The sequence below is a fragment of the Amblyomma mixtum genome, chromosome 3, assembly GCF_055824585.1.
Source record: "Amblyomma mixtum isolate Tamu chromosome 3, ASM5582458v1, whole genome shotgun sequence".
Lineage (NCBI taxonomy): Eukaryota > Metazoa > Arthropoda > Arachnida > Ixodida > Ixodidae > Amblyomma > Amblyomma mixtum.
Window position 1 is genome coordinate 116,261,713 of NC_143014.1, and position 14,374 is coordinate 116,276,086.

Genomic DNA, 14,374 nt, shown 5'->3' on the forward strand with positions numbered 1-14,374 from the left:
CAGTGCTCCTCGATGTTGCGGTTGATCTCCGCTATTTTCTTTCTGAGTCTCCGATTGAGTCTCTGGCCCTTCCACCTGGCCAGGATCGAATTCTTCGCCTCGATGAGATGCGCCAGGCGGCTGTACATCTTGTCAGTTTCAACCTCAGTTTCGACGGTCTTGATTGACGCTTTGGCGTCTGCAACCAGCGAGCGGGTCCAGGCTTCGATGTCCGTGATTGTATCTCCTGCGGATTCTTTTTGGTCTCGTTTCTTTCTGAAGTCTTCCCAGTCGGTCCATTGGAATGTTCGCTTACTGCCCTGCGCCTTGTCTGGCGTCTGGACGTATATTTCGACGATCATGTGGTCGCTCCCAAGGTCGGTCGACGTGTTTTTCCACGTGGTGGCCGTTGTCCCGGTATTTCGGGCGAACGTAGGTCCGGGGTCGTGTCCCTGGTAGTGGAGTTACCGATTCTTGTCGGGTGCGCCGGGTCCGTAAGTAACATGAAGTCGAGTTCATGCGCATCTTGTCCGAGTTGTCTTCCCTTGGTCGTGCTGTATCCGTAACGCCATGCTGTATCTGCCGCGTTGAAATCGCCCCCTGCAATCAACGTCCGGGACCCGGCAATCTTCAGCGTATTCTGAAACAGCGCACGGAAGCGTTGGCGGTGTTTTGACGGGCTGCTGTAAACGTTCAATATGAATATACTTTGTTTCCTCTGCTTGGTGGGTATCAGTTCGATGAAAGCGTGTTCCATCTGGACGCCACTTAGTTCGTGTTCAACGAATGTGAGACGCTTCCTAACGAGCGTGCATACACCCCTCCCCTTGATTTTGCTGTCATATGTTTTGTAGCCAGTCAAAGTAGCCGAATTGGTGAGTGTTTCTTGGAGTAATATTACGTCCGGTTTACGTGTTGCGTGTCGGATGTGTTGTTGTAGAACCGCCTTTTTGCCCGCGAAGCCGCGGCAGTTCCACTGCAATATTACTATCCCTTGATTATCATTGCCCATGTTGATGCTGAAGCGAGTTCTCCGCCTGTCCTTGATGGTGGCTCGGTCCCGCATCACAGCTAGCCGGAACGTGTCCGTGTTGCGTGAATACGGAGTGATTCATTATTATCTGCATGTTTCCTTCGAGGTTAGTGGTCCTGTTTGCTAGCCCGAGGACTGTTGCGTGAAGAGTCTCAATGGTACTTTGCATGGTGCACAGCATTGTCTTGATGTCTGTAATTTAGGCTGGAACCTGGGTCTCGAAACCACTCTCGAGCTGTTGTTGTAGCGCGCGTTTCTTCGGGGCGGGCGCGTTCGCGTCCGGAACGCTCGTTGGCACCTGCTGTTGTGCGATTTGTTTGTTTTTTTCCACCACGGCGTGCTCGCGTCTGAGTTCTTGCATCTCCAGCACGAGCTTTTGCACTAGTTCGCGCATTACCGCGTTCTCTTTTCGTATTTCTGCGTTCTCTTTCCTGAGCGCCTCTAAAATGCCGTTATCGGCTTCGTGATTTTGCTGATTTTGCCCTGGGACTACAGGCGCTGTTACGACCCCCTCCCGCGCGGTGCCCCCAACAGTATCCGCCCAGCCGTACCTGACGATGTACCGGACGAACATTTGTTATGTAGAGCAGTTTCTTTACTTTCTGGAGGGTTTTATGAAAAAGCTGCTTGCAGACTTGCAAGCAGCCTGCTGAGATGAAAAAAAAAGAAAACCGGGCCTGTGCCACCAGCTTACGTTGTTTCTCCACGGCGACCTTTTCGTTGTCACTTTTTTGCTCAGAGCGGCCGTCTCTGCGAGACCAGGCGTTGACCATGTGGTAAGACACCAGCTTCAGCCACACGACTATGGTCATCCATATGCAGGCAAGAGACGCCGCTGCGAAAAGCAGGCAGGAATTAAAACGTGTACAACGAACATTCCATAGGGCTCTCCGTTTTTTGCGACTAAACGACCTATTCATTTTTCGGCTACGCGTGCTGTGCTTGCGAAGGTCGTTTTTTTATTTTTTATGTAGGCAACGTAGTTTTAGACCATTCAGTGTGACCATATCGAGTAAACTTTGAGCAAGTAACGAAGAGTGGCGGAGTTGCGCGCAGTGCACTCATGTTGCTAAACTCAATAGCGAAAGAATGAGCACGAGAAGAAATAAGGAATGGCTATAGGTACATTCGCTGTGCAAGCATGACGGCTACGTAGTGTCGTTGGAGGTAATATATATATATATATATATATATATATATATATATATATATATATATATATATATATATATATGCAAGGCTCTATATCGAGTTGAGTACAAAATTATATTGGGGCTCTTTCAACGCTGGAACGCTTTGACTGGGTCTATTGTATCGACAACACCAGATCGCACATTCATACGCACACTGCAAATGCCTTCCCATTTCTCACTACGGCTTCCACAATTGGCCAAACTTCAGACGAAGAAACGCGCCTCTGCTCGACCAAAGCAGCGTTCTCGCCAATGGCCACGACGGCCGCAGGGGAGGCGACTGTGGTGCACTTACGTAGGTTGGTGTGCACCGGGAGCAGGCACACAGGAGGAACCACCAGGAGCACGGCAACGTTCGCCGCCGCCAAGGCCAAAAACGTCCTTTCTCCAATTGTTTTCTGAACGATCGGGGAAAAACGAAACCGAGTGTGTAAACGTGCTTGCAGAAAAACGCAAACGAGACATAACTATACTGTTCTCGGCAATACGGGACACTGCCACAATTACTTTAGCCATGCGTGGGTTGTCAATGGACATGCGGGCAGTGAACTGAATATACAGGTAAAGTTCTTGGCTTTCCTTTGCATGCAGCCAAGAACGTGCAAGCCCTCCACCGTGCTGTCACCACCTGCCACTCTGTAACTCACCTCCTGCGGCGCGTGGTCACTCGGCGCTCAGGTCTCCACGAGGCTCATGCGTGCCGAGTTGCCCACGCGCTGGCCCTCAACAAGGTCTTGTACTTTGCACCCTATGTTTCCTTCAATCAGACTCAACTTAACGCTCTTGAGACTGCCCTTGTGGGCCTCTACAAGGCAGCTCTCAACCTCCCTATCACTACCTCTACTGCAAAGATCTTTGCAACAGGCCTCTTTCATCCTCTCCGTTCTCTGCTCTCTCTCCATCATGACTCGCAGATTGCCCGGCTTTCCCTTACCCGTCAGGGTCAGTGGTTACTGACTCAAGCGGGTATCTCGCCCATTCCCTGCGCCCCGTTTACCTCTCCTATTCCCACCCCGGCTCCCAATCTTCGGATCCTCCCCCTTCCGTCCAACATGTCCCCCGTTCTGCACGCCGGCCGTCGTCATGCGGCCGCACAGCACCATTCCCCTCTCTTTGATGCCCAGGGTGTAGCTTACACGGATGCCTCCTTCGTGGCTCCTCGAGGTTCCTGCGGCTACGCCCTGTACCACCCCCACCTCCCCGCTCCTGAAACACCAGCGGGCCGTTTCTACGCCCTCCGGATGCATTGTCCCTCGAGGTCCTCGCCATTGCGCATGCCCTCCAGTCATTTGCCCTCCTTCCCTCTCTTCAAGAGTACACAGTCTATTCAGACTCACAAGCCGCTATACACCACATACAGAAACGCACCCTAACCCCTTCTCTTCAACAGGAGGTCGAACGAGCGGTCTCCGCATTGCAGCCTTCCATCGTTTTCCTCCGCTGGGTCCCTGGGCATTCAGGGATTGACGGCAATGAGCTGGCTCATCAGCTCGCCCGTGACACACTTTTCCGGGCACCGTTGATCCCCTGGCCCAAGCCCTCGGAGGACGGTGGGAGACTCACCCTTCGCCGCACCATAAAAGAGGTCTACCTCGAGCTCCGCCTCGACAAACGCCTTTACCCTCCCCCTCATCCATCACTCACAGTGCCGGAGGCTCGCCTTCTTCGGCACGTTCAAATGAATGCACTCATCACCCCGTCTCGCCTCTTTCTCTATCGCTATCGATCTGACCCTTCCTGTCCCAACTGCCCCTGTATCTATGCGGACCTTGCCCATTGCCTCTTCTATTGCCCGGCTGCTCAGCAGTCGGGTTCCTACCCCCCACCTTCTTTATCCATCACCACCTGGCTCCACTGGCTTGGCGCTGAAGGGGAGGAAGAACAGCGACTTCTGGTCGCCCAGGCGGTCGACATGCTCGGCCTGTAAATTTGGCCGAATAAACGTCTTCTACTACTACTACTACTACAGGTAAAATTGAAATAGCGAGGGGCGCTCACGCACAAAGCAATTTATTATGCCTTTTTTTTGTTGCACTGGCAAAGACTGCATGTCATCGCAACTGCGCAATAATTTTCGTCGGTTAGTGAGTTCAGTGTTGTCTGCATCCTTAGCCTGAGAGGCCTTTCGCAGTTCGAACCCTTCGAGCGCTTGCCGTGTTTCCTTGTGCGCATTCCGCATTAAGCCCGTATCCATCGAATTTCCTAAACCAGTAGGGAGGTAAGACGTGAAAAGTTGCTTAGGAGCCACAGTGGATACATGTTTACCCTAAGCCGCCGCGGTGGCTCAGCGGTTATGGTGCTCGGCTGCTGACCCGAAAGACGCGGGTTCGATCCCGGCCGCGGCGGTTGAATTTCTTTGGAGGAGAAATTCTAGAGGCCCGTGTACTGTGCGATGTCAGTGCACGTTAAAGAACCCCAGGTGGTCGAAATTTCCGGAGCCCTCCACTACGGCGTCTCTCATAGCCTTAGTTGCTTTGGGACCTTAAACCCCATAAACCAACCAAACCAACCAACATGTTTACCCTGAAGAAGAGTGTCATTGCATGCCATTGCTGTTAGTACAGCCCAGGTCTATACTTGACCATATGAATGCGTTATCAATGGCTTCTCGAGTTAAGCGCGCGCTAGCAAGGTTTTCTGTAACACTCTAAAAAAAAACGAACGCTGTTCTTCTTTTATAAGGCTCAAGGCAGTGCAGTATAGTCAAGCTGAAGTGACTAGATTCAGGATCAACTTGACGTCCCATAAATTGCCATATCGTTGTTTCTTCAATCAACTTTTTGCCATATTCTTTGAATTCCCATCGAAATGACGTTCACGTTTGAAAAAAAAAATGAATTTTGGTTTTCAGGAAAGGAAATGGCGCAGTCATCATTATCATCATCATCAGCCTGACTACGCCCACTGCATGGCAAATGCCTCTCCCATGTCTCTCCAATTAACCCTGTCCTTCGCGAGCTGCGGCCACCATATTCCCGCAAATTTCTTAATCTCATCCGCCCACCTAATTTTCTGCCGCCCCCTGCTACGTTTGCCTTCTTTTGGAATCCACTCCGTTACCCTTAAGGACCAGCGGTTATCTTGCCTTCGCAGTACATGCCCTGCCCAAGCCCACTTCTTCCTCTTGATTTCAACTAGGATATCATTAACGCGCGTTTGTTCTCTCACCCACTCCACCCGCTTCCGAACTCTTGACGTTACACCTATCATTTTTCTTTCCATAGCTCGCTGCGTTGTCCTTAACTTAAGCTGAACCCTCTTTGTATGTCTCACATATTTCGGTGGACACCTCAACCGCGCCGTGAGGGAAGGGAAGGGAGGAAGGATGGGGTGTAAGAAGCGAGAGAGAAAGAGGTGCCGCAGTGGAGGGCTCCAGAATAATTTAGACCACCTGGGGATCTTTAACATGCACTGACATCGCACAGGAGGCGGAACCTTTTGCGTTTCACCTCCATCGAAACGCGGCCGCCGCGGCCGAGTTTCACGTTTGCGCCTCTCACGTATGCGCGTGCCAGGCGTTTTCAACGCAGACATAAAAACGAGTCTGCATCCGAGACCCACAGGCGCGTGAGGTCGACATATTCGGGCGCAAAGAGGAACACGGGCTCGGTAGAGAGAAAAGAGCACCAACGTTACACTGTGTGCGCATTCCTCTTTGTACCTGCATTCTCATTCTAGGCAAAGAGCACTTGCTGCTGGGCTAGTTGGTTTTGGTTCATATTTGAGTAGGTTTTAGGCGCAAAAAACAGACGAGACACATAGGAAGGTAACAGGATGGTTCTTCCTCCTGTTACCTTCCTATGTGTCTCGTCTGTTTTTTGCGCCTAAAACCTACTCAAATATGAATCATTCTAGGCAAGTGCCAACCAGCGCAGCGACAAGTTCAACTCGTGATCGCTGAGTGCATTGCGAACATGCTGAAGCAACGCGTAGTCATCGGCACCCCGAAGGGTCGATTGCTGCGCGCAGTTTTCCACTTGTGTACAATGCGTGCGTGTGGACAGCGTGTTCGATAATCGCTCGACACTGGCACACTCGAACGCTGGCGCTGGACAGGAGAGAGCGAGGCGTCCTTGGCCTGGCACGAGCCAAGGATCTGAGAAAGCGCGGGGGAAAGAGGCGGCGCCGCTCGCGTGCTTACCGCGGCCAACAGCTTTTCCGCCTGGAGGGAGACGCACGCCGCGACCAGGAGGTCTGCGAGGTCAGACAAGAGGGTACAAGACACGTTGACACGCTTCAGCCGCTGGAATCTCGTCGCGGGCACATTCAAGCAGAAGGAAAAGAGTGCTTTAGGATCGTTACCCGCCGCTGAGCCTGGCAGCCGTGAAACCGCCCTGTGCACGTTGATTAATGCTTTTGTTTCGTAGCTCCGAAAAAAATAAGGTTTCTTACTCAATTCAGGTTCAGTTTTTTAGCAGGAGAAAACATCCACTTCGAAGTGCTAATGAATGGCTACGATTTTCCTGTCTGAGACGCTCTCATGCTTCAAACGACATTTCAGCTCGTTGAATGATGTTTTAACAAGTCAGCAAGTGCTTTTATGACAGTTGTATGACATGAGTAAAAATTGTCAGCTAAAACTTCAGTTAAACAGCAAAAACACAGTTGCAATACCCGAAAAGTGCCCTTTCCGCATGCATTTTTGTCGCTGCGAGAAAAATATGCACAAAAATGAAGATTCTTCAGCATTAGCGCTGGAGGGACACCGCCATTAGTGGGATCTCACTTGTACGCGCATCCTAGTGATCGAAGAATCTTGGTCAGCCATCTATTCCGGTTTCCTTTGAATTTTTTTCTGATGCGAGGAGAGTGAGAAAAAAATTAACCTAAACTGCTGAACCATCCGAAGCCCATGCACGAAAGGCTTACTCTCATGACATTTCCGAACTCTGCAAGTACAGATTGTAAGTATTGGTACCGGAGTAGAGGCGTTGAGTAAGCACAAATACGATGATAAGTCAGAGCTAAGATTACGGCTAGTTTCGCTAAGGAACTCCTTAAATATAATTTATTGCATCCTTATGACCAGATTTATTTTTAAGGCCCGGTCTTTGTTGATTGGGACGTCATGCGGGATCGCGTGCCTTTAACCGACTGCCTCGTAGAAACTGAACAGCACCGGAACCTGTCTCTCACGATCTACCATCATGCTGCGTGGTTCAACTAAAACTTAAAATGTATTGGAACAATGCCACTACAAACTATTTTTAACTACCACCTTAAGACCCAGGTTTTTTGCACTGGGTGTTCAAAGTTTTGACTACTTTGAAGTAGCCATATTACTAAGCTCATTAACCTGAATTCTTCTGAGAAGTCTTGTAGAGACCGGTGCGGAATAGTTGTATTCAGTTAATACATGTGGTTGGAGTCAGAAAATAAATGATTTGCCGATGTCTCGCGTTTATGTAGAGATATCGGTCCTGACTTTCCAAAAACGACGCCTTATTCTAGATTTAAAAGAATTAAGAGCCCTTTTTATGGATGCGGCATATGCAACTTACAGACTCCACCCAAAAGAGGCGGGATGCTAGCAGTGTCAGCCAAGACATACAGCGGCCACTTCAGTATTTCAAGGCACCTGTAGGACCTGCATGAAAGAGAGACAGAACTTAACAATCGCAAATACAAATAACTCGCAAGGAACATCTTCAATGAAAAGGCCACCCGCTTTTTTTTAATGCGTGCAAGAAATGCTTTGCCAGATACGCCTTCTGCTTTAGGCACGTAATTGCAGGATCCTTACTTACGTTACGTGGAGCTTCAAAAAGCCAGTGCACTCGACGAGGATGATACCTAGAGAAAAAAAACGAATGGGACCTCTCTCGCGTGCGCAGTGCGTTTTTACCTCTTTGAACTGTAGAATTTGTCGACATGGTTTATCAGTAATTTTAGATGTACTTATAATTTTGAACCCTTCGAGTAGACGAAACTATTCAACCTGAAAGTCATAAATGCCTGAAAGAGAGAATGATGATAGGATTTTGAATAAAGAACCATTTCTCTGAAGGTTCAAGGTCCTAGTGGCCGTATAAACGACAATTCGGCTGCGCAAAAGCGCTCTAGGTGATCGTGGTAGTTTCGATCGTGGTAACCTTGCCAACCTAGGCAACGAAAAACGTCGCGGCTAATCACGAAGCGCGCTCACGTAACAGAACGTTTGTGAGCGTTGCTTAGCGCTGCCACAATGCGGAACGCTCCAGAAACAGCAACTGCGAACCGCTCCGTGGCCTGGCGGACGCCGTGAATGCGCAGTTGCTGGTTATGCGGGGGTACCGTTTTGACTTTGAGGCTAATTCTCGAATGTCATTGCTAAGGAAGCCAACATTCAACGGAACCTATAGGAAAGCAATGGGGAATGTTTCTATTTTTTCTTCTTTTAACTTGTGGTTTAATCAATTTAAAATTAATAGTGTAATTACTTTATGGCTGAAAGATAATTGATTCGAAAGTAGAATAAAAACAACCACATGCCTTCCGTGGTATCCGAATCGACGACCTACGAATTCGCGTACGGTGCTCTACCAACCGAGCTAAGGTGGGGACTGACCAATCTTCTGCTTTCGTGGGTATTCACGTGTAGTGTAACTTAACCTTGAGAGTGTTCACCAGCGCCACCCTCGTCCAAAAGGTCCCAGCCGGCGGACGTAGTACGTCATGTATTACCGCAAGTGTCACGTGGAAAGTGATCGAAATGTGAGGGCGGCAGCTGTGCGACTCTCTCAAGGTTAGGTTACACGCAACATAAATACCCCTGAAAGTAGAAGATTGGACAACCCCCGTGGTAGCTCAGTTGGTAGGACACCGTACTTCGAAATTAGGAGGTCGTGGGTTCGGACACCACGGGTGGCATGTGGTTGTTTTTCTTCTACTTTTCTTATACGGTTACAGGTCGCTAAAGGCGGTGCACGTTGTGCTGTGAAAAAGACATAGTGTATCGCACGTTAAAGGTTTATCTGCCGCTTTTTTCTGCCAGCATTAAATTATATATTTAGAACTCTGGAAACACCTGGTTTTTCTCTTACAACACCAGTGAGTACTCCTGAAAAATTTATCCGTTTCAGTGATCACAGAGCATGCTCCTGGTGTACACCTAGATGCTAGCGACGCGTATCATTTCCTTTTTCACATGCTACGACCGAAGATTGAGTTATATGCGTTAAAGCGTATTAGGTATTAGCGTTAAAGCGTGCATTGGTAGTTTTTGTTTCCCGACAACAAATGAACAGTATTTGAAAATTCCCAGTTGTGGCAGGCCAAAGTGCATCCACTGATGCTTCACAAGTGCCATCTCGATGCCTGTGTGCGTAGGAATAGCTGGCAATTTTATGTTGTGCACATTACTTCTAGTATAGTCCCGGCCCTATAGCGTTACGCTTCGTCGATGAAACTTTGTCACGCTTTAGCTAAGAACTATTATGGAGCATTTTATACATATTTTAGTACATGTCGCTGGTGCGCTTGCGCATGAACTCGAGAAGCCATCATATCTTCTTTCCGAACACGTGAGAAAATTTCACGCGCCGAAGCGTGCTTCGTAGTATTTTGGTCGCATCTGTACATACTTTACCATCACCAATTAAAACAAAGTGCACCAAAATAGAAAGCTCACAGCTGGAGCAAGGGTCCCAGCCGGAGATAACTTGAATGTACTTGGTCGACAGCTTGCGTTTACACAATTCATGACACATGATGTAATTTAATAAAAAAATATTCTTACGCTTGAACAAACGCTATTACAATGTTATCAAGGCCTTCTGTGAATAAAATATTTGCGCAGTTTATAATCTGACAAAAATAAACTTCTTATATAGGCGCATACCAACTAATTTTTTTACTTCAAAGACGGGTGGCTTCAGCAAGCGACAGAAAGCGAGTTAAGTCGTTGCTCAAGTAAGGCAAAACAGTATAAGCCGGAAAAGGTACGACAATGCAATGCATGCAAAATGCAGAAAATGTGCTGGTCCAACAAATCAAATTTGTGGTGAGATGGTGGCTCGGATTATTTGTTTCATGCCGCACTTGTAGTCATTCCCTTTAGAATGAGGGATTGCGCAGTCACTCACCTGGATATGTTGTAAGCAGCCAACCTTAAATTGAAAAGTATCTGAAACGACAAAATAAAAACGAGCGCTTGAGCGAATGCGACAGGAGATGAAACAGAGGTGGCCACCACTAAGAAACAAGCAAGGCCGCATAGCCTGAGCTAGTTGTGACACGGACACGGCGTTCAGTTGTGTTATAACCTACAATGCTCCCAATAATCCACCCTCTTCGCAACGCTAACGTGTTTATGTTTTACTTCTTGCTCAAACGCAACTTCTATATATGCACCTCACAGTGCTGATGCACAAATGCTGTCATCGTGTGTTTGCCCTTGCTTGGTGTCATGGGACCGCAGTGCCTATCAAATAATTAGACAAATAAACAAGTGGTTATTTTTTCCAGATGAGCGAAATGCACCTAAACAGGAACTGAAACAAACGCGAAAGTTTGTTATTACGCAAAAACTTCTGTGATCTCCAAGCTGTTGTTATATGATATGCTTTACACACTGTAAGAGCACTCGGTGCTACGAGGCATGGAGGGGTAGGTGGAAACGCGCATGACGCGAACAGTCCCCAACGGAAGGTGCTGAGGTCGATTCCTAGTACTGTCACATCGGCAGATAACCTGCTTCGAAGGCTTCAAACAGCGCTGACAGTTCTGGGGAGCAAGATCCGTGGTTTGCCCTCGTTTCTGTCTTGAGAGAGTGCAAGTAACCAGGGATTGGCCGTGTTTTTTTTTTGTACGCATTGTCTTATCTTTCTAATGGCCCGAGCCATGGTGAAAAAAAGGAGGGGTGTTTGCTGGGGTGGAGTTTGGCAGAAAGAACGAAGAATGCACGCGTCGCGTTTTGAGGAAGAATTTGGTGTTTGTTTTACTCTAATTTCTTTGGGATAGGGTTACCGAGGCTGTGTATATAAGATGAACGGCATGGCGAGAAATTCATTGTTCAACAATTTTTGGATTTTGCTGTTGCTTACTAATCAGCACTAGGCCTCAGCACTGGAATACATTTGCTCGAGAGACGCCACTGTGAACAAAAACAAATATCACTGCAGCACCCACAAGTGACGCAGACAATGAATTCTTTAAAATCATCAGGGCGTGACTATGTGACACATCGAACGATTAAATTCACTGCCGGATGAAGAGCGAGGTCAGCGATTTTACGAGTTTTTTAGTGGTTCCCAAAGCTGAAAAAGCATTCCACGCTGGGTTTCCGTCATCTGCCCCAGCAGACCCGCTATTCAGCATGACCAAGGACACCATTTCTTCAAAGTGGGGCGAAATTTTCAAAGCCCGCTTTGAAGTTCAGCTGCTCCTGCGGCGCAATAAATTAGGACATCAAAAATGTTTACAAGAGCTCTGAGCGGTCTATTTCTATGTATGCGTGAAAATTGGTAATTTAAAAGAATTGCATTACTTTTTGAGTAAATGTAATATAATGGCGTTACTATTCTTGAGTAGTAATTGGTATTGTAATGGAATTACATGTGTTTGATTTTTGGGAAGCAATTAGTAATATATTTTAAATACTTTTCAAAAGCAGTTTCGCAATGCCTGTTTTACTGTAGACAACCTAAATTCATTATATGTAGTGAAATGGTAGACGTAGACAGAACCATAGGTCGGCGAACTCACTCATGAGTGGACTCAACCGGGCTCACTCACGCTGATTTCAGATCATGATCTGAGTCGTGAGTGGGTCCGGACTCACGTTCAGATCATGATCTGAGTTTAGAGTTCAGACTCGCACTCAGATCATGATCTGAGTTTAGAGTTTGGACTCGCACTCAGATCATGATCTGAGTTTAGATTTCGGACTCACATTCAGATCATGATCCGAGTCGAGGTGAGTCCGAGCTCACATTGAGATCATGATCTGAGTCGAGGTGAGTCCGGGATCACATTCAGATCATGATCTGAGTCCAGGTGAGTCCGGGCTCACATTCAGATCATGATCTGGGTCGTGGTGATTCGGGGCTCACATTCAGATTATGATGAATCGTGGTCAGTCCGGTCGAGTTTCGTCTGCACTCGTGATACTTATTGCGCTTAAATGAGCCCAGATGAGTCGTGAATCGAAATGAGTGAGCCCAGATGAGCCGTGAGTCGCAATGAGTGAGTGAGACCAAATGAGTCGTGAGTTGAAATGAGTGAGTGAGCCCAGATGAGTCCTGAGTCTGAGTGAGTCGTGAGTCGTTATGAGTTGTTGACCCCTGATGACTAGGGAGTGAGCTGATGAGTGAGCCCAAGTGAGTTGGAATCCTAAGTGAGTTTGAGTTCATGAGTTTGAATGAACCCAGACCTCTGTAAGTGTAGGTCTGAGTGCGCCTGTTGGTTGACCAAACTTTTGTGAGTGAGCCTGAGTGCGCACTCGGGATTTTGCCGGGGTATGGACAGAACGCAAAACGACAAGACAACCGCTAGTCCTGTCGTCTCCTGTCTGCGTCTGTCATTTCTCTAGTAGTAATGAATTTTTAGTAGTGAGTTTAGTAAAGTTAATTGTGTCAGAGGCTCATGCTTGCTTACTTGGCGAAGGGGCCAATCATCTCTTCGTTATTGTCCTCTTTTGGATGCAGATCTTCCGCCGATCTCTTCAGATTACGCAGCCAATCGTAAAGTAGCGCTGGAGAAGGAATAAATGAAACCAGGCTCGAAACAGTGCAAGCTATGAGGTTCAAGCTGATAATGAAGGCTCTCGCGAGTGGTTTTGGGTCATTATTTATATATGAAAAGGGATTGTCGCGAAGACTTTCTGGACTTTAGGAGGCCCCTATCGCTGTCATATTTGTTTTTTCGAAGAAAATATCTATTGATTTTCATGCCGTTGCAGTATAATTTGGCTTAGTTTCGGTTTAAGGATTCAGCTCAATTCGAAAATAAACAAAACTCTTCAAATAAATATGTGGAGCTTTGACGTCGCATGATTCAAATGGCTGTCTGTGAGACCAGATTCTCAGCGTGCGAGTCGGGAACAGTCCGAGCGCAGAACGTTCGGCACGTGCCTTATTTCGCATCAGCTCACCGGATTGGGGAATTAATCGATTCATGAGTCAACTAAAACAGGATATTTTAAATCTTTTTTTATGGTCAGCCCTACTACCATGATCTGAGGCTAAAAAACAGCGCAAACGGGGACGAAGCAGAGAGAGGGACACGACGCTCTCTCTGCTTCGTCCCCGTTTGCGCTGTTTTTTAGCCTCAGATCATGCACCAACCAGCCCAAATTTCCACCCTTTTGAAGTACCTACTATCATGTCCAAGTACCATGTTAGCGGCATGTCATCGCTTCAGTGTGAAAGTGGAATGCGGTTCTTTTAATTGTTCCGTTAGCCAGGCAACGTGCTGCAGTCTACCCTGTCTAATCTGTTTCTCTCATTGCGCATAAGCACAGGTGCACGCGCATTTGGTGTGGGTCGAATAAAGCGCTGTTGAAGGTGGTGCCTACACTTTCTTCTTCCCTGCGGTCTTGTATGAGGCTTGCGCTGCAGCTCCCATTTATGGATTAATGAACTAACAAGCCTGGAAACATGTTCTGCTAAGCTACGGGCGATTACGAGCAGCGTTTTTATACTGAAAAACAAGCACTGTTTTGTGAATATGAATGCATTTGTTGCGACAATATATGTTTGAAAAATTGTACTTTTTCCCCATAATATTGTCACGTTGTAGTGACGGCAGTCCAGCGGTCAGGAAGACACCAGAAATACTTGCAAACGAAGCTCTTTATTTGGGCTAACTTGCGCCCGCAAAAGAACTGAATCACTCGGTGGCGGCGTAAGCAACAAGCGTGCTCGTCAATCGTCGATCTACGAATGCCCGCTGCTCACGGCATCGTTCAATTTAAAGTCGGCAAGGAAACTTCGAGATAACAGGTCGAGATCATCTATAGTAATCTGGAAACACGTAGATGCAGCTGTTCATGGCTGCGAACATTCGAGATTAGACCGGTCGCTTCTCGCGTCAAGAACAAAAATGATAACACCACTTTCCTGCGGCCTTGCGCGAACGAACGGACACTACAATGATACGTGGCAATATGTTTGCTCTTAAGACGTGGGCCTTACGAAACGCCAGAGCCTTGGATTCATTAAGACTGTCCCTGAAGGGCTGTCTTTCATGT

At 47.6% G+C, this 14,374-nt stretch overlaps 1 protein-coding gene across 1 annotated transcript in view; it reads right to left on the reverse strand.

Moving 5' to 3' along the window:
- Window positions 1-14,374, reverse strand: part of LOC149351505 (diacylglycerol O-acyltransferase 1-like) — a 68,363-nt gene that overhangs the window by 15,273 nt on the left and 38,716 nt on the right. The window contains exons 2-6 of the mRNA XM_089580856.1: window positions 10,269-10,309; window positions 7,707-7,792; window positions 6,347-6,399; window positions 2,501-2,603; window positions 1,707-1,847 (exon numbers count right to left, since the gene is read on the reverse strand). Of these exons, the coding sequence (XP_089436982.1) occupies window positions 1,707-1,847; window positions 2,501-2,603; window positions 6,347-6,399; window positions 7,707-7,792; window positions 10,269-10,309 (424 nt within the window). The remainder of the gene's footprint in view (window positions 1-1,706; window positions 1,848-2,500; window positions 2,604-6,346; window positions 6,400-7,706; window positions 7,793-10,268; window positions 10,310-14,374) is intronic.